This window comes from Onychostoma macrolepis, chromosome 01 (assembly GCF_012432095.1).
Source record: "Onychostoma macrolepis isolate SWU-2019 chromosome 01, ASM1243209v1, whole genome shotgun sequence".
NCBI classification, from domain to species: Eukaryota; Metazoa; Chordata; class Actinopteri; order Cypriniformes; family Cyprinidae; genus Onychostoma; species Onychostoma macrolepis.
In genome coordinates, this window is record NC_081155.1 from 27,401,984 (window position 1) to 27,421,204 (window position 19,221).

At 38.2% G+C, this 19,221-nt stretch overlaps 1 protein-coding gene across 16 annotated transcripts in view; it reads left to right on the forward strand.

The window, feature by feature from the left end:
• LOC131540449 (male-specific lethal 3 homolog) overlaps positions 1-19,221 on the forward strand; it is a 223,412-nt gene that overhangs the window by 32,430 nt on the left and 171,761 nt on the right. For 15 of the 16 annotated variants that reach the window (XR_009271275.1, XR_009271278.1, XR_009271276.1 and 12 more), the window contains exons 8-9: positions 2,923-3,009; positions 5,461-5,517. The exons of the other annotated variant lie outside the window; for it this stretch is intronic. Coding sequence is in view for 10 of the 15 variants with exons in the window: in XM_058775266.1 (XP_058631249.1) it covers positions 2,923-3,009; positions 5,461-5,517 (144 nt within the window). In the remaining 5 variants the exon portion in view is untranslated. The remainder of the gene's footprint in view (positions 1-2,922; positions 3,010-5,460; positions 5,518-19,221) is intronic. 16 annotated transcript variants of the gene reach the window in all.

Here is a 19,221-nt window from a genome sequence, read left to right on the forward strand (position 1 = left end):
TACAGGTGCTGGTCATATAATTAGAATATCATCAAAAAGTTGATTAATTTCACTAATTCCATTCAAAAAGTGAAACTTGTATATTATATTAATTCATTACACACAGACTGATATGTTTCAAATGTTTATTTCTGTTAATTTTGATGATTATAACTGACAACTAAGGAAAATCCCAATTTCAGTATCTCAGAAAATTAAAATATTACTTAAGACCAATACAAAGAAAGGATTTTTAGAAATCTTGGCCAACTGAGAAGTATGAACATGAAAAGTATGAGCATGTACAGCACTCGATACTTAGTTGGGGCTCCTTTTGCCTGAATTACTGCAGCAATGCGGCGTGGCATGGAGTCGATCAGTCTGTGGCACTGCTCAGGTGTTATGAGCCCAGGTTGCTCTGATAGTGGCCTTCAGCTCTTCTGCATTGTTGGGTCTGGCATATCGCATCTTCCTCTTCACAATACCCCATAGATTTTCTATGGGGTTAAGGTCAAGCGGTTGCTGGCCAATTAAGAACAGGGATACCATGGTCCTTAAACTAGATACTGGTTGCTTTGGCACTGTGTGCAGGTGCCAAGTCCTGTTGGAAAATGAAATCTGCATCTCCATAAAGTTGGTCAGCAGCAGGAAGCATGAAGTGCTCTAAAACTTCCTGGTATACGGCTGCGTTGACCTTGGACCTCAGAAAACACAGTGGACCAACACCAGCAGATGACATGGCACCCCAAACCATCACTGACTGTGGAAACTTTACACTGGACCTCAAGCAACGTGGATTGTGTGCCTCTCTCTTCCTCCAGACTCTGGGACCCTGATTTCCAAAGGAAATGCAAAATTTACTTTCATCAGAGAACATAACTTTGGACCACTCAGCAGCAGTCCAGTCCTTTTTGTCTTTAGCCCAGGCGAGACGCTTCTGACACTGTCTGTTGTTCAAGAGTGGCTTGACACAAGGAATGCGACAGCTGAAACCCATGTCTTGCATACGTCTGTGCGTAGTGGTTCTTGAAGCTCTGACTCCAGCTGCAGTCCACTCTTTGTGAATCTCCCCCACATTTTTGAATGGGTTTTGTTTCACAATCCTCTCCAGGGTGCAGTTATCCCTATTGCTTGTACACTTTTTTTTTCTACCACATCTTTTCCTTCCCTTCGCCTCTGTATTAATGTGCTTGGACACAGAGCTCTGTGAACAGCCAGCCTCTTTTGCAATGACCTTTTGTGTCTTGCCCTCCTTGTGCAACGTGTCAATGGTCATCTTTTGGACAACTGTCAAGTCAGCAGTCTTCCCCATGATTGTGTAGCCTACAGAACTAGACTGAGAGACCATTTAAAGGCCTTTGCAGGTGTTTTGAGTTAATTAGCTGATTAGAGTGTGGCACCAGGTGTCTTCAATATTGAACCTTTTCACAATATTCAAATTTTCTGAGATACTGAATTTGGGATTTTCCTTAGTTGTCAGTTATAATCATCAAAATGAAAAGAATGTGTGTGTGTATATATATATATTATAAAAATGCTATAGGCCGATATAAACATAAATACAATATTATACTACAATATCTCTTACAAGAATTAACCATGTTTTTTTAAAACAATTTTTTACATTTTGGATTGTTTATACTATATTTTTCCAAATGGTGAAATTGTTAGGGGTGTAACGGTACATGTATTTGTACCGAACGAATACAGAATTTAATTAATTTTTTTCAGGAAATTAAAAAAATAAATGGCGTTTTGACAGTCTTTGATGTCGGTGATCGCTGTATAAACGCCTCGGAAAGCCGCTTCTGGGACTCCTCAGAAACGTGCTGGTATAAACATAACACAAGCATTGACTCAAGCGGCTGTGATCAGCTCTGGCTCCCGTGTCTGAGCCGTGACACGCCGCAGACTTGTGCAGAGTGGAGCGCGAGTGACCGTGATCGTTCTTTCCTTTGTACTAGTTTTAACACGAATAAACATGACTGAACATCTCATGCCTCACGTAATTGCTCAATCAGTGTTTCAACCGCGGAAAGACATCAATAAAACAACGTGGAAATAAAATGTCACGTAGCATTTCATTTCATCAGTGTCCACAGCTCGTTAGTTCACTAGAGAAATTAAGTCTCGAGAGGAGCATTTCGCGAAATGTTACATGATATACTCATGTTTTACTAAACCTATTAGTCTTAATTATTTAATGTATATTTAAATTAATCTGTTATGAAATGCTATGACAGCCAGTGTGTAATTGAATATATTTTAAGAAATAGCCTAGAAAGATTATTTATAAGTTAATTTAAAAACTGCATTATGTGCAATTTACATGTTTGCATACAATTTTTTTTTAAATTTTTTTTTAAGTAAGTTGAGTGTTGATCATCCATTTAAAAATAAATATTAATTAAATTTAAGTTTGGGTTACGTTGTTAGGCCTAATTATAACCTTATAATGTAAAAGGGATCCCTATAGTTTTAAGCATAAACTGAGGTAGACTTTTATCACTAAATGCATTCAGTTATAGGTAAAATTTTCTTAAAGAAAGAGCAACTTGTTCAGTAAACCACTCTTTATTTAAAAAAAAAAAAAAAAAAAAGTTTAGTTTTTCCCCCTGCTGTACCGAAATCATACTGAACTGTGACATTAAAACCAAGGTACGTACCGAACCGTCATATTTGTGCACCGTTACACCCCTAGATATTGTTCACCAACTAGCTTTTGTTCGCGAATATCTGCTGTGGTAAATGTTTTGAATGCGTTATACCCGGCCATTGGTGTTCGCGATCTTCCGAGGTGTAATGTATCAGAAAGCTGTAAATGTCACCGATAAGTGACCCTTCGACAGACATATACGCGCCTCCATTCTTATCAGTGATGCAATTTATTATCAGCTATGCATGTTCTGGTAATTGCTAACAACAGTTTCAATTTTTCTTTAGGACTGTGGCTGCATCACCGGCATCTTGCACAACAAGAAAGGCACGCGAGTGTCATTCAGTTTTGAGTTCGCTGGAAAATCACAATGAGTAAGTGCATATTCAATTTAATAGATGTTAGTTAAATTTTGTTAAGAAACTTTGGGATAACACCAGTCTTCCTGTATGGGTTTACAGAGATTCTACTTTTGTTATGCTTATATCCCACATGAAAAAATGCTGTAGTAATTTTTGAGTGTTTTTGAACCATACTATAGTAAAATGTATTATTAGGGGCCAAGCCCAAAGGGCTGTAGCCCCTATTGTAATTGTATGTTTTCTTATTATTTTTCCCCAATGGGAGTCTATGGCAGCCCTATGAACAGAACATAGGAAAATGATGAAATTTGGCACACTTGTAGTGATGGCCATGAATAGTGATTTGACCAACTTTGGGGTCTCTAGAACCAACTCTATAGCGCCACCACCAGTTCAGAAATTCAACATTGAAATGTTAATAACTCCTTAACCCCCTTATTCTAGAAAAATGAAACTCAGTACACCTGATTACTCTTATCATGCTGATCACATTCAATAACTTACATTAAGACTCCACCCATTACAGTAGCGGCCATTTTGAAAAGTACAGTATTCTGTCTTTTCGCTACTACTCCTTCAAAATTGATCCAATTCTTCTGAAAATTTGCTCAGATAATCTTTGGACTGAGCCGCACAGAAATGACTGAACAGATTTTTTTAAATGTATCTTTCTTCAAAAGTTATGATGTTGTGAACTTGACAAAGTCAACCTAAAATGGGTTCAGAGGCTGTATCTCGGCCAAACTTTGATAAATTGAAACGAAACTTCGTACGCTTCATTAACACCATGATCTGAGGGTCCATGCCAAAGTTGGTCGTGAGATACTAAAAATTAACATTTTCGATTATAACTTTTGAGCAGTCAGTCAGATAATTATAATCTATGTGTCTATGGATTCCTTGGGTCATGCCGAATCAGAGGATGTCAATTATGCCAGGATTGGCTGAACCAGATGTCCGCCATTTTGAAATTTGTCATAAATTGTAGGGCTTTGCAGTTAATCGTATTCGATTATCATGCGCATCTCGTCAGTAAAGTCGGTTTCTTGATTAGCAGTAAATCGCCATCACCTGCTTTCAGATGGAGCGGCAGTTAATACACAGAGCCGTAGTTCACTGACAAGCTACGCTAAACCACGTTCATAATCGAAGGCAATTCGTCTTTGATTATGAACGCTATATTGCCTAGCATGTCAGTGAACTACGGCTTAAAGGGACTACTAAACATGCAGCCGACTGTCATTAAAGGGATAGTTCACCCTAAAATTTTATTTCTGTCATTATTTACTCACTCACATGTTGTCCAAAACCTGTATTAATTTCTTTCTTGCGCTGAACAAAAAAGATGATATTTTTAAGAATGTGGATAACCAAACAGTTGCTGGTCCACATTGAATTTGATAGTAGGAAAACTAAGTCACTGTGGACCAGCAACTGTTTGGTTTTCCACATTCTTCAAAATAGCATTTATGTTCAGCAGAAGAAAGAAACTCACTCAGATTTAAAACAACTTTTGAGTAAATGGTATAAAAATAAAACACTATGACAGAATTGACAGACAGATGACAGAATTTTTATTTTTGGGTGAACTATTCTTTTAACGTTAATAAAACAACAAAACTCAAAGAGAAAAATCACTCACTACTCTTGACTGAAAAACTTTAATACAGTTGCTTTAGGAATTAGTCTATATAGCGTTTCATTTTTATATTTGTTCATTCACGCTAAATAACCTATTGTACCTGAAAATAAAGCACTGTTTGTTTTATTTGTATTTTATGTGTATTTGTAATGTTCTTATTTTCTAATAAGAAAGATAAAATAATGACAAAAGATTTTTATCTTCACCCACTTTGGCCTAAATATCTGCCATTCTTTTTTTTTGTTGTTGTTACCTTGAAAGGCTTTGTCTTTATAATAGTGAAATTAGTTTGGCTGTAATGCTCAGACAACTTGCAAAATAGTAAAACCAACAAGAATCGTGATAAAATCGTGAATTGTGATATTTCTAAAAAACAAATCGTGATATGATATTTTTTCCATATCGCCCACCCCTAACTATAGTGAACTGATAAACTGTAATAAATACTGTAGTATACTTTAGTTTTTACTACAGTAAACTGTAGTGTATTGTAGTATAATATACCCTATAGTTGTAGAAAATGTATTACAGTATTGTGTAGTCATTTGTTTTTTATTACTATAGTTGTTATTACCACAGCAACCATAGAATTACCACAGCAAATTAAATCAAGTACTTTACTATAGTATGGTTCAAAACCGCTATAGTATTTACTATAAATTACTATAGTATTTTTTTCATGTGGGTATGGTAATATTATTTTTGGTTGATAGTGTTAAAATATAGTTTTTTTTATTGGCATTCTGTTTTCTCATCAAGTACGCATATACTAAGGTACTGTAAAAAATAAATGCTAACAGTTGTTCACAACATTTTTTTAGGACTGTGAATACACCACTCTCACCTTCACCTGCATCTCGCACAGGAAGGGGACACAGGTATTGTTCAGTTTTCAACTCCATTCAGAATCTTATAGAGTAAGTGTGCATTCACTATTTTACAGATGTTACAGATGTTAATTTGATTTATTTACTGTATGGTAAAATGTGTGCTAAGTGGTAATTGTGTTATTTCTTTCAATAAATTAGTACTAGTATCAGTGAACACCACAATAATGTTAACCTGCACCCCCCATTTTGGGACTGACAACCAAAAATGACCTACTTAACTTAAAATGGTTACAGTTCCTGACCAATGTGCTACACACACAATTTAGGTATCTCTGGAAAGAAGACACTTTGGGCTTTACTATCCACCTAGAGTAGATTGATGCTCAAAAAGATAAAAAGTTATAGACACCGAAGTGCCTTGAAAAAGAATTCTACCACACTGAACATCTTATTATTTCATATACAAATACATGAAATCAGGCCTGGAGTAATCCAGAAAAGTAATGGATTGAAAGTCACATGTCTCATGAATTTATATTTCAAATTTGAAGAAGCTACCATGAAAAATGAGATTCCTGCCAACTATTTTTCTGAGACTGTCTAGTCCTTTTCTCCCTTCCCTGTCTGAGGCACATTCTCAGAAATGACTCTTCCTGAACTAAAATAGTAACAGTTGCAAAATAATTTGGTCTACATTCACAGTTTAAGTATCTTTGGAAAGAGGACACTTTGGGCTTTACTATCCAGCATCCAGAGCTGATAATGCTCAAAAAGATCAAAAGTTATAGACGCTGATATGCCTTGAAAAAAAATTGTACCACACTGAACGTTTTTTTAAATTCATGTACAAATACATGAACTCAGGCCTGGAGCAATCCAGAAAACTAATGGATTGAAAGTCACATGAGTTTATATTTCAAATTTGAAGAGGCTATCATGAAAAATGAGATTCCTGCAACCATTTTTCTAAGACTGTCTAGTCCTTTTCTCTTTCCCCCGGTTTGAAGAAAAACAGCCTGATGACAAAATGTACTGAAGGGGTCTACAAACTATTTTAGTCATTTATACATACCACTGCATAGTTTTTCAATTATAAAATAATAGACAGAATCTTTGACAACATAAGTGATTTATTTGAGCACCAAGAATGATTTTTGAATATTACAATCAAACAAGTCAAGTCGAGCTTTATTCAAGTCGTCATTCCACTACAAGTGTGGACATGCAGTGGAACGAAATGTCGTGTCTTCGCAGGACCACGGTGCTACATAATTCAACATAAATATAGACACACAACACTAGACGTAGGAAACAATTTCTTGTAACAGGAAGTCTTTATAAAAAAAAAAGTGTCTGGTGCATATAGAGAAAAGAGTGTGTTACTACAGGTGGATTGTTCAGCCCACTCACCTGTGTGTAGCACACTCAGAAAAGTACTATTAGTAATAGTTAGTGATATAAATATTGTGTTGTTTTATTATCTGCTTTTCAAAAATAAAAGTAGCGTAGTAGTAAGTGATATGAATACTGTTATAAATGATCTTATTTGCAGAAATAAAACTACTGGTCAGTGCTAGTTATGCCAATCAGAGAAACAGTCACGCTTTGGCTGAAAGCACATTGTCACTAAACAAGTCTTGCAATATACAGGGGTTTTTTGTCCACAAACCCTGCATTGTCGCCTTCCTTTGGTGCTGTCTGAAGCAAAGTGCCCTCGTAAGTGGCGCGTGTCCTGAGGATGGGATGGAGGAGATAGAGGAAAGTCAGGAAGCACTAATCCAGCAAGTTCCTCAATGAGTTTTTCTCTGAAGTGCTTCTGTGTCATTGGCTTCTGATTCTTTGCACAGGCCATTTCACAATGTAAGATAAAGGCATTTACAATGGCTATGTCCACAAAGTGGTAGAAAAAAGCTACGGTACCACTTTCTTGTCTTGTGTGAGACTGTGTAATAGCCGATGAGTGCATCTGATACATCTACTCCACCCATGCACCTGAAAAGAAAACAAATTATCAGATTTTAGAATGAAAAAGGCAAAATTATACTTGAGGTTCTCTACATGAGAAATATAAATGAGCTAAATTTACATCACTGAATACTTTCTACTAACCTGTTGTATTCTACAACACAGCCTGGAACAGGTACATCCAAGATTGTCCACTGTCCACCTTTCACCTTCCTTTGCATAGTGCTACCACCAGTGCCTCTGTGGTGAAGCACATCTGGACCTCCCTTGTATCCTTCCATTCCACAAACAGCAAGTTCCCTTCTCTCAGCCAACGATGCGTGCCTCGAGGAGCTTTTTTCAAAGGCTTGTTGGTGGTGGTTTTAGGGTAGCCTACCCTGTTGGGCCGAGTAGTCCCACAACCCCGGATGTTTTTTTTTTTTAGGAGATCTCTAAACAGTGCTGAACTTGTCAAGTTGTCAACGAACAGTTTGTAGCCTGTTCCCAACATCTGCACATCAACAAGTGCCATGACAGACAGTAATCTGTCAGTGAACGCACTTTCACCAGACCCATGAATATCACAAGTATCAGATAAGAATATAAGTTATTCAAGGAAATATTCTTCCACGTTTTTTTTGCCTTTTTGCAGTTTAGCTCCATAGGCATTTGTGTTACTTACAATTGTCTGCAGCATCGAAGAAGAGAGGAAGAGCTGGAACAACTGCAACACAGTGTATGATGCTGTGGAGATCAGCTGTGGGCCTGGTGTTCTAAAAGGTCTGAAGACTGTTGGCTGGGGTGTAATATCCTCGTCAGTTGAATTATTCCACTTCTGTCCAGGTGCGTTAGGGGATACAATCGGTGAAGACTGGGTTTTTCTGCCTTTCTTTTTGCCTCTCCCTCTTACTGGTTTACAGAACCGATTCAGAGCTGAAACAGATGCTGAGTTTGGAGAATCTGAGTGCTTGAACCTCTTTTCTGGTTGTTGGCTGGTGCTTGGTACCCACTCCTCGTCAGAGGATTCAGCTAAATGGCTGTTGCAATACAAAAAAAAAAAAAGGAGTCATACAAAGCGTAATCATACAGAATAATGATTTACATAGTCGAATCGGAATTTTCGAATCTTGCCGATAGTCGAATCATATGTTTGAATCACCATAGTACTACAATGAAGCGCTTTACTGCAGCATAACTCAACCAAACGCATCTTATACGATATAAATAATATATACACGATAAGTCAAGTCAAGTCACCTTTATTTATATAGCGCTTTTACAATACAGTATTCTGTCAAAGCACTTAACAGTATCAAATTGGAGGATAGAGTGTCAGTAATGTATAATGATAAGATTAAACACTCAATTTTCAGTTAAAGGCATTTCATTATTGAATTCAGAGATGTCATTGTCTAGCTCAGTTTAGTTTAAATAGTATCTGTGCAATCAAATCGGCGATAATCGCTAGAAATTAAGTGTCCCCAACTGAGCAAGCCAGAGGCGACAGCGGCAAGGAACCAAAACTCCCTCTGTGACAGAATGGAGAAAAAAAAAAACCTTGGGAGAAACCAGGCTCAGTCGGGGGGCCAGTTCTCCTCTGACCAGACGAAACCCGCAGTTCAAAAGTTTATATTTCTATTTTAATTTTGTTGCAATTTCTAACAATAGTAGTATTATGTAGTTAGGTATTTTATTATATTTTAGTTATTTTGTTATTTTTGGTTGATATATCTGGGGATATATCTCTGGGGGTCATCTGGGTCTATATAGGGTCGATAGGCCTATAATATAATAATAATTATAATAATAATAATATATAAATGTTTTAAAATCACTTGTACTCTACCTGATTGGAAAAATCCAGTCTTTCACACTGCCTGTGTCAGTTTGAGTATTGTTAAAGATTTAAATCCCTGCCGCTTTTCTGTCAGTCACAGATTATGAAAAGTGAATCTATAGGGGTGGTTGGATTTATTCATGCATGTTAAAATATTGAAAGGTTCTTTCTTTTCAGATTCTTATTTACAGCATTATCTTAATAGGCTGTATATTAACTTATTGGGAGAAAACCGGTAGTTCTATGTGAAATCAGACATTTGAGCACCCCTGCAAATATTCGACTTTGAGATTGGTAGTCGAATCAGGCTCCTCCTATCGAAGCATCGAAATATATATATGTGTGTATATATATATATATATATACACACACACACACACACAGTGGGGCAAAAAAGTATTTAGTCAGCCACCAATTGTGCAAGTTCTCCCATTTAAAAAGATGAGAGAGGCCTGTAATTTTCATCATAGGTATACCTCAACTATGAGAGACAAAATGAGGAAAAAAAAATCCAGAAAATCACATTGTAGGATTTTTAAAGAATTTACCGTATTGTCCCGAATATAAGACGACCCTGATTATAAGACGACCCCCCTTTTCCCAGATGTACCTTTTGGAAAAAGGCTTTTTGAAAACCAAATCTTTTTTTTTTTTTTCTCTCTCTCTGTAAAACATTTTTTCTTAAATTATTTTCAAATTGCATATTTTTCCTATTTTAATTTTTGTTTTGAAAGTATGGTAAATACTGGTAAAATGTACCAACAATGACATTGAAAAATATACACTTTTTGATATACCATTGAAATAACAGGTAGCCCATCTGAATTATATAACATTTAGGCTATCCATCTCATAGTAGCCTACCAAAATTTTATTAACAGTAGAAGTGAAATCTTATTGTAGTCTTCAAATCTGGGTAGTGTCTTATGTTTTAAAATCACTTACCGAGAAGTTTGGTCCCATCAGACCAACATGACAGTCACGACTCGTGCTGCTGTAAGCTTTTCTTTTTCTTTTGTTTTCACTCGCGATCTTTACAACACACATTACATTACATATTTCATGGCACACTCGTTTTATGCGTTGTTGGCGCCACCTATTGTTGTGGGTGTATTACTGACATGTCAAAGTCTAGACCCCGAATATAAGACGACCGCGTTTTTTCATATGTATTTCCAAGAAAAAAACATCGTCTTATATTCGGGTCAATACGGTATTTGCAAATTATGGTGGAAAATAAGTATTTGGTCAGTAACAAAATTTCATCTCAGTACTTTGTTATATACCCTTTGTTGGCAGTGACAGAGGTCAAACGTTTTCTGTAAGTCTTCACACACTGTTGCTGGTATTTTGGCCCATTCCTCCATGCAGATCTCCTCTAGAGCAGTAATGTTTTGGGGCTGTCGCTGGGCAACACGGACTTTCAACTCCCTCCAAAGATTTTCGATGGGGTTGAGATCTGGAGACTGGCTAGGCCACTCCAGGACCTTGAAATGCTTCTTACGAAGCCACTCCTTCGTGTGTTTGGGATCATTGTCATGCTGAAAGACCCAGCCACGTTTCATCTTCAATGCCCTTGCTGATGGAAGGAGGTTTTCACTCAAAATCTCACGATACATGGCCCCATTCATTCTTTCGTTTACACGGATCAGTCGTCCTGGTCCCTTTGCAGAAAAACAGCCCCAAAGCATGATGTTTCCACCCCCATGCTTCACAGTAGGTATGGTGTTCTTTGGATGCAACTCAGCATTCTTTCTCCTCCAAACACGACAAGTTGAGTTTTTACCAAAAAGTTCTATTTTGGTTTCATCTGACCATATGACATTCTCCCAATCCTCTTCTGGATCATTCAAATGCTCTCTAGCAAACTTCGGACGGGCCCGGACATGTACTGGCTTAAGCAGGGGGACACGTCTGGCACTGCAGGATTTGAGTCCCTGGCGGCGCAGTGTGTTACTGATGGTAGCCTTTGTTACTTTGGTCCCAGCTCTCTGCAGGTCATTCACTAGGTCCCCCCGTGTGGTTCTGGGATTTTTTGACCCCACGGGGTGAGATCTTGCGTGGAGCCCCAGATCGAGGGAGATTATCAGTGGTCTTGTATGTCTTCCATTTTCTAATAATTGCTCCCACAGTTGATTTCTACACACCAAGCTGCTTACCTATTGCACTTCCCAGCCTGGTGCAGGTCTACAATTTTGTTTCTGGTGTCCTTTGACAGCTCTTTGGTCTTGGCCATGGTGGAGTTTGGAGTTGGACTGTTTGAGGTTGTGGACAGGTGTCTTTTATACTGATAACGAGTTCAAACAGATGCCATTAATACAGGTAACGAGTGGAGGACAGAGGAGCCTCTTAAAGAAGTTACAGGTCTGTGAGAGCCAGAAATCTTGCTTGTTTGTAGGTGACCAAATACTTATTTTACCGAGGAATTTACCAATTAATTCTTTAAAAATCCTACAATGTGATTTTCTGGATTTGTTTTTCTCATTTTGTCTCTCATAGTTGAGGTATACCTATGATGAAAATTGCAGGCCTCTCTCATCTTTTTAAGTGGGAGAACTTGCACAATTGGTGGCTGACTAAATACTTTTTTGCCCCACTGTACACACACCAGGTGTGTCTCACTCGTCCTTAAAAGTGAAGCTGCGGGTTGTTTGATCGCCCCCTGGTGGCTGGCTGCAGTACTGGTCATAAACCCCGCCCTCTCCATGTAAACGAATGGGACTTCAGTCAAAATAAATATTTTTTTATTACACTTCCAATACAATTTTCCGAAATATGGTTTTGGTCATTTAAGGTAATTGTTATCACGCTGTTATATGTTCAATTGTTCATTTTTGTGATACGTTTGATTTTAGCTAGTAATTTGAAGCTATAAAAACGGGGCGTGTCGTTATGGTTGATTGGATCTGCGGGAGTTTGGGCGGGAGTTTGATTTCCGCGGCTCCACCTCACGACACTACTGCGCAGACTCTGCTCCAAACGAATCTCTACTGCGCAGACTCGGGCTCCAAATGACGTCATTTACTCAAGATGGCAGCAGCCATACTGAGATGTATTCGCTTCACTTTTCTATAGTGGAAGGAAGCGGAGATGCGTCGTCCATCTTTTTTACAGTCTATGATACACACACACATACATAGTGTTATTCTTGTTGAATGAAATCTGAGTTGCTATAGACATTTCTACATTTTGTTCTTAACATTTCCCTAATAAAAACAAATCTGATCGGGCACACACTACAACATGAAAAATATGTAGCAATTCACAATTAATGATCTTTTCTATCAACAAGGATAACAACATAATTATTTTTCTTCTATTCAACCGTTTTCCAAGCATTCTTCTATTATAAAAACACACAGACAGATCGGATATAACTGTAAAGAGATATATATATTATAAATATATTGCAACTTACCGATATAAAATGGGTTCTGATTTTCCACCGAAAAAATCAAGCTCCAATAAAACATCTTCCGCGGAGTAAAACTTCTTTTGTAGGTAAATTTTTTTGTAGTTTTCTTTTTCTTTTTATTTCAGCAAACGCAGCCAATACGTACTAGCTGGAAACAACTGTTTGTGCTAAACGTTGACATATGTACCACACCCCCGACACAAGACAGGTGCCTCACAGCGTGCATCATGAGCAAGTCACAACTTTGACCACTGAGAGCGCCTGAATACAAATAAACGAAAACTTTTCCACGTGAGGGATATAAACTTACCATATATCGTTAGAATTGTGCACTCATTGGCTACATTTTCCATCAGTCATGTTGTTTCCATAATACTACTGACTGGAAGTGTAAAGAGTAAATCATAAGTTGTGCATAGCAATACGTCACAACAACCGACTACAGTGTTTGGATGTTTAGGAACAATATTCCGCATATCTTTCACTTTTTATTTAGTGGATGGTCTCATTCTGTTTGTGACACTGTGTGCTACAAAACCATGTTGTTTTTTACTACCAAGACGCTGTTTTTTGAGTGCAAGTTATTCCATAACTGATACAAACAATAACTGCCCCCGAAGAAATGAGACGTAAACAAAGGAATTACCATCCATATTACAACGTTGTTGCGTTGGACTAAAAGTACTCTATGGGATGTTGTTCCGTGGACCCTTGCCTTTCTAACTAAATCCGGATTTAAGCAGTGGATGCGTTTGCGACTCGTTATTACGACGAATCTGATGTGTACTGCGTTTTTATTATGCATGTTTTGAGTTGTACTGCCTACACAAATTTAGCAAATACATTCCTTATAAGCTTTCCATTGAAAAAATGTGATCTATCGTCGATGCTTGATGCTTAGACATTCAGAGTGATATATATTTTGTCAAGATTAATTTTGTCCCGTTTCATACATTGACATGGCTCCACAGGCTCTTGAGATTCCTGCCCGCACATGATCCTGGACCACAGCTAAGACCATGCACACACTCCCATAAGTCTATTCAGAATGTTTTTTTCTGAAACTACTGTGTCAACTCCTTGTCAAAACACCAATGCTAAGGCTGCCAGGGCACGTGCAAAGGGCCATAAATATAAATGGGCAGACATCAGCATCAGTGAGCTATACTGCTACATTGGGATTCTCTTCTACATGGCCATGGTGAAGTTGAGGTCTATCAGAGACTACTGGCAGCAGGACAGTCTTTCCTCTGTTCCTTTTCCTGCCACAATTATGTCAAGGGACAGATACCGCACCATTTCATGGAATATGCACATGAGTCACCCAGATGCAGACAAGGACAATGACAGAAAGGGGGGCACAGCTAAACACAACCGTCTTTTCAGGGTCAGACCCCTCATGTACACTATCCGGCATGCATGTAAGGCCATCTATCATGCGTGAAAAAATTTGGCAGTGGATGAAAGAAACGGTGGCATGCAAAGCAAACACAGGAATGACTCAGTACATGAAAGCCAAGCCAACCAGGTGGGGCTTCAAGTTGTTTGTTCTTGCGGACTCATCAAATGGATATACTGTAGATTTTGCTGTGTACACGGGAAAGAACAACTTTCCCACAGGCCATGGACTGTCATATGATGCTGTGACATCTCTGTTAGACCGTACGGTTTTGGGCTCTGGGTACCATGTATACATGGGTAATTTTTACACTAGTCCCAAGCTCCTAACACACTTGTTTGCTTTGAAGTTTGTTGCATGTGGAACTTACAGAGACAACAGGAAGGATTGCCCTCGGAATGCAGATAACTCACTCACCAAAAAATCTGTGAGGGGCTCCATCAGGTGGATTCAAGATGGACAGGAGACACTGTGCAGAGGAGGGTGAAATCACAAAATGGATGGAGCACAAAAATTTTTCCATGTCCTGCACCTGTGGCTGCCTACAACATGGCGTTGACCTGTCTGATCAGCTGTTACAGTACTACACTGCACAAAAGTGGTACAGAAAGCTATTTCTACAGTTCTTGGACATTGCTGCCACCAATGCTTTTATTGTACACAAAGAGCTTTATGGCACCATGAGCCACAAAGAGTTTATGGAAGAACTGATTGCAGAGCACTGTGGTGTGTCACAGAAAATACCACCAAAATGCCAGTTCAAGAAGCTGAGCAGGCCTCAGATGCCACTGCTGGTCCGCGAAGCTGTGTGCTTTGCAAAGCAAAGTATGGTAAGAGGCTGGACACTCCTTGGAAATACCAGGCATGTGATGTTCACTTGTGTGTTCAGCTGAAAAGGAACTGTTTCCTAGAGTGGCACAAAGATGTATAGCTGTTCAATTCTGTGTACTATGTGAGAGAGTAGGTTATAAATCGGGTGTAAGAGTGGGCTTCTACAAACCTTACACTCTTTTTTTTTTATCTTGCACTCTTCCTGTTTACACTTTTTTTGCACAGTTTTGCCCTGATTGTCTTCTGTACCACCATGTTTCATGTGTAAATTCAACTGTAGTATATAAGCTCATCTGTGTCCCTCTTTCCTCAATCCTGGACATTTTCTCAGCACTATTTGAGCGAGTAGGTTATACATAGGGTGTAAACCTTACACCTTTTTTTTTTAATCTTGCACTGTACCTTTTTTCACTGTTTTACCCTGAATGTCTCTTTTTGCATGGTTTTGCCCTGAATGTTTCTTCTGTACCACTATATGTTTCATGTGTAAATTCAAGTATATGTCTTAAGTTATATGTAAAGTGTATTTATAAGTAAGATAACTCTTTCAGTAGATTTGCTATGTGTAGGTTTATATAGATTACAGAGTTATATACAGTCTACTGACTGACTGGAAGCAGGTAATATTTTTTTTTCTTCTTCTTGGGAGCACATAAACACTTTGGAAATGCCAGGTATGTGATGTTCATTTATATATTTCAAAATTATATATATTTATTTATTATAATCACCATGTTTGCTCTTTCTTTGTCAGATCATTGTGGTAATCACATCCATTTGTTTTCTCGTGCAGTTTCTGCTGTCTACCGTTTTCCTGCGTTCAAGTTTCCTGCCACTGTTTTGGATATTGCACCTGTGATGTCTTGACTCTTGTGTTGGTTGTTTATTTGTTTGTTTGTTTGTTTGTTCCTAATAAACTGTTTATCTGCACTCACAAGTGTATCTCAGGTTATTTTGTGTGATAAAATAAATGTATATATTTTTTGTTTGTAGTTTCTGTCCTCACATTCTATCTTGTAACTCTTCTCTCTCAGTCACATACCTGACAGCTCATTATACGGGCCTTTGTCTTCTCAGGTGGGAATCACACTATTGTTCATGATAGTTCACGCCTTCTCGCATAGATCCTTTCTACACAAAAAGTGTCTTAGAAAATTTAAATCAATTAATTGTTTTCTGCGAATGAGTGAACAAGATGATTTTCACATCATTTTGTAGCAAAAACTCTAGACTACAAGATCCAGTTCTCAAAAGTCTTGTGAACAAATGTTCTGCATGTGTTTTATGGCCCTATTCAAGTGATTTAAAATTTTTAGTTTTTCCACTAACCACGCATAAAACGTTGTTTTCTCAGAAACACAAGCATGTACATGTTGTTGTAGCCCAGTTTGTGCTGATTAGTGTTATTAGACTTTAACCATTAATGTGTTTTTAAGATACTGAAAACAACACAAATGTCAGGGCATGTCAAACCTTCTCCAGGGCCCCAAAACACCCTCAAGTCAAGTCACTATTATTTGTATAGCGCTTTTAACAATGCAAATTGTGTCAAAGCAGCTTTACATCAGCTTGATATAAAGCTGGGTGGATTTATATCAGCTTTACAGTATTTAGACGGGGAAATAGTGTCATTCTACTCTCGCCAGACAAAATCAGCAGTTTAAATCTAGGCTAAAGCAGAGTCAGAAGATTAAAGGCGCATTATTATGATTTATTATGATAACAATAAACGTGCGATTAGTGAACTAATGCTTTAAATGAATGACTACTAGTCGACCAGATAACTCTTTAGTTGTGGGGATCCCTTAACTCATGTTAATTTATAACTTATGGTTTTATATTTTATAGAACATAAAAAACATCCTGGCTTTGTGAGACATATAGATGCAATGAAATGAAACATAATTCAAAATGTTTCACTTAATTACACATTTAGTCAGGAATGTAATTTGGAAAAAGTCTAACCAGCAGAATGTGTACAAGTTAAGTCACAATAACACAATAACAACTAATGCAAGTAATAAAAAAAAAAAGACTCATGTAAATGATCTCCGTTGGCTTAAGCTGCGTGTCGCATCACATTCTTCTGAGGTAAATTCTGGCTTATTCCTCTCAGCGCGTCTTCCAGAAACGAAAAGCAGCCGAGATTAAATTGAGTCTCTTTACAGAGGTAATGTGGGGGTGTTTACATGTTTACATTACAGATAATGTTTACATGCACGTCTCATGATTATTATATGAAATCCGCGCTCAGCTCTTGGGCGTGTTTACATTACAGATAATGAGCTTAGATGGGACAGACTGTACCTCACGTTGGTTTCAAATGGATTACTTTATCAGAGAATATTTGTTTTTGACATGACTTACCTCATTTGTAAGTAGAAACTTCAAGCTTTCTCTAGATATATCTCTCTTGTCTGTGTGTCAAATATTCAGTGAGGTTTAGTTCATTTTTGTGACTTTTCAAAAAAAGTTTACAGAGACGGCAGAAAGCGCACCTTGTATCTTTTATTTTACAAAAGCACAGAGTTTTGTTGTTATGTGTATACAAATAAAAGTAGACCCTTGTAGCAAATTAGCTTGAAAGGGAAATGTATATAAATAATTACAATTAATTGATTTCATTACAATTATTTATATCAGCTGCCAGTAGTAACTGTAGCAGAATTAATATTGTCATCAACTAATCTGTTCGTCCAGCGAACATTCAGTGTAATTTCATATCAACTCTAGAAATGATACTTTAGTGGCCACAGAAAATAACCTTCTTACAGTATTAATGCATTAGAGCATGTAGCTTGATTGGAATCGTGAAAAGGACATTGAATTTACAAGCGGTGACAGAATCAGAAACTCTTGTAATTCGTGCACAAAAGTTTTATTAACTAAACAATAACACATAACTAATCTAAACAAACAAATGAATAAACATACAGTCACGCGTACACACAAAGGGGAGCTAAAGTGGATGAATGAAGCCATTAGAGAAACCAGAGAATGCAGTTATGGAAAATGAATTGGTTAACCTTTGAGTGAAACCATCAGTGCCGTTTTACAACGGGGTCTACAGCTTATAATAAAACTCTGTTTCGTTTAGTTAAATGTATTGCCTTGGTCATTGACGAGTGTCCGGATGCAGTCTCGGATGAAAGTCTTGATGGTTTTAAGGTTTGGTGGTGTTGGAGTTGAAATCATGTTCTTCCGGGTTTGAAGGGTGATGAACTCCAAAGATGTTCTGACTCGATGGTGATTGGGAGTTTCTTCCCAGGTGGAAACTGAAGAAGAGCTCAGAGAGACATCAGCTGAGATCTGAGGGTCTGTGGTTGAATGGAAAGGCAAGGCCGAAGGCCTGGCACAAACTTAAGTGTTCCAGAAGAGTTCTAGCTCACATCCTCATCATCTCTCAATCTAAAAGAAGTTAGACTGCCTATGACGAGGCCTGCCAGGCGCGGTTGCACTGGCTCTGGGAATTAGTCACCATAAGACGAGAAGATGATGAGAGGCGAGTGAAGAGACTAAAAAAGCTGGGCGGGTCACTGAAGTGAGGCCTTTTAAGTTCTGTGGAGGTCACACCTCTCTGGGATCAAAGAGCAAATGGTGACTTGCACTTTTGGGGAGAAAGTTTGGAAAAACAATTATTTCAATCCAAACAATACACATTTCAATCAAAACACATTAAGTGGCAAGACCACTTTACTTTGAACTTTAAACTCAAACGTTCTCTGGCTTGCACATAGATCCATGATAATTGAATGGAATGCTGCAGATAACTCGCTTAACTTAACATGTTTAACCTCTGAACAAAACAGATGCCCTGTATCTGACTAATCAGACTCATCTTCCCCCCTGCTTCCCTTTCTTTTGAAACGGCTTTTTGCTAGATTCAGCCTTATTCTTTTCTATTTCTAGTTTCTGCTTCACTTGCATTTCGGGGGACAGCTTTTAGATATGTTCGGATGTCCTCTGGAGTTGGTAGCCCGCTGTCAGCAATGGCATTGCTGGGTAAGGGTGAGCTGGTGATAGCAGAAGCATAACTGGGCATGCTAGGCAGAGCAGAGTTGGTGCTGGGGCCTGGCAGGGCAGGGTTCTGAATGGGGCCATCTGTGACATAGGATGGTGCAAACTCGGTTTTCAGAAATACATCTCTGTTGTAAGGTTGAACCCCAGCCACCCTAAAGCCAGCCTGAATGTTCAAGGGGGTTGCAGCCAGAGGATAGGCAATTGCTACAATCCCAGGAATGTCATAAATTGACATTGTCTTCCCGGGGTTGTTCCTCCTCCAGGCATCACACGCGCAGTTGATGTGCCTCTTTAGTGGCTCGTAGA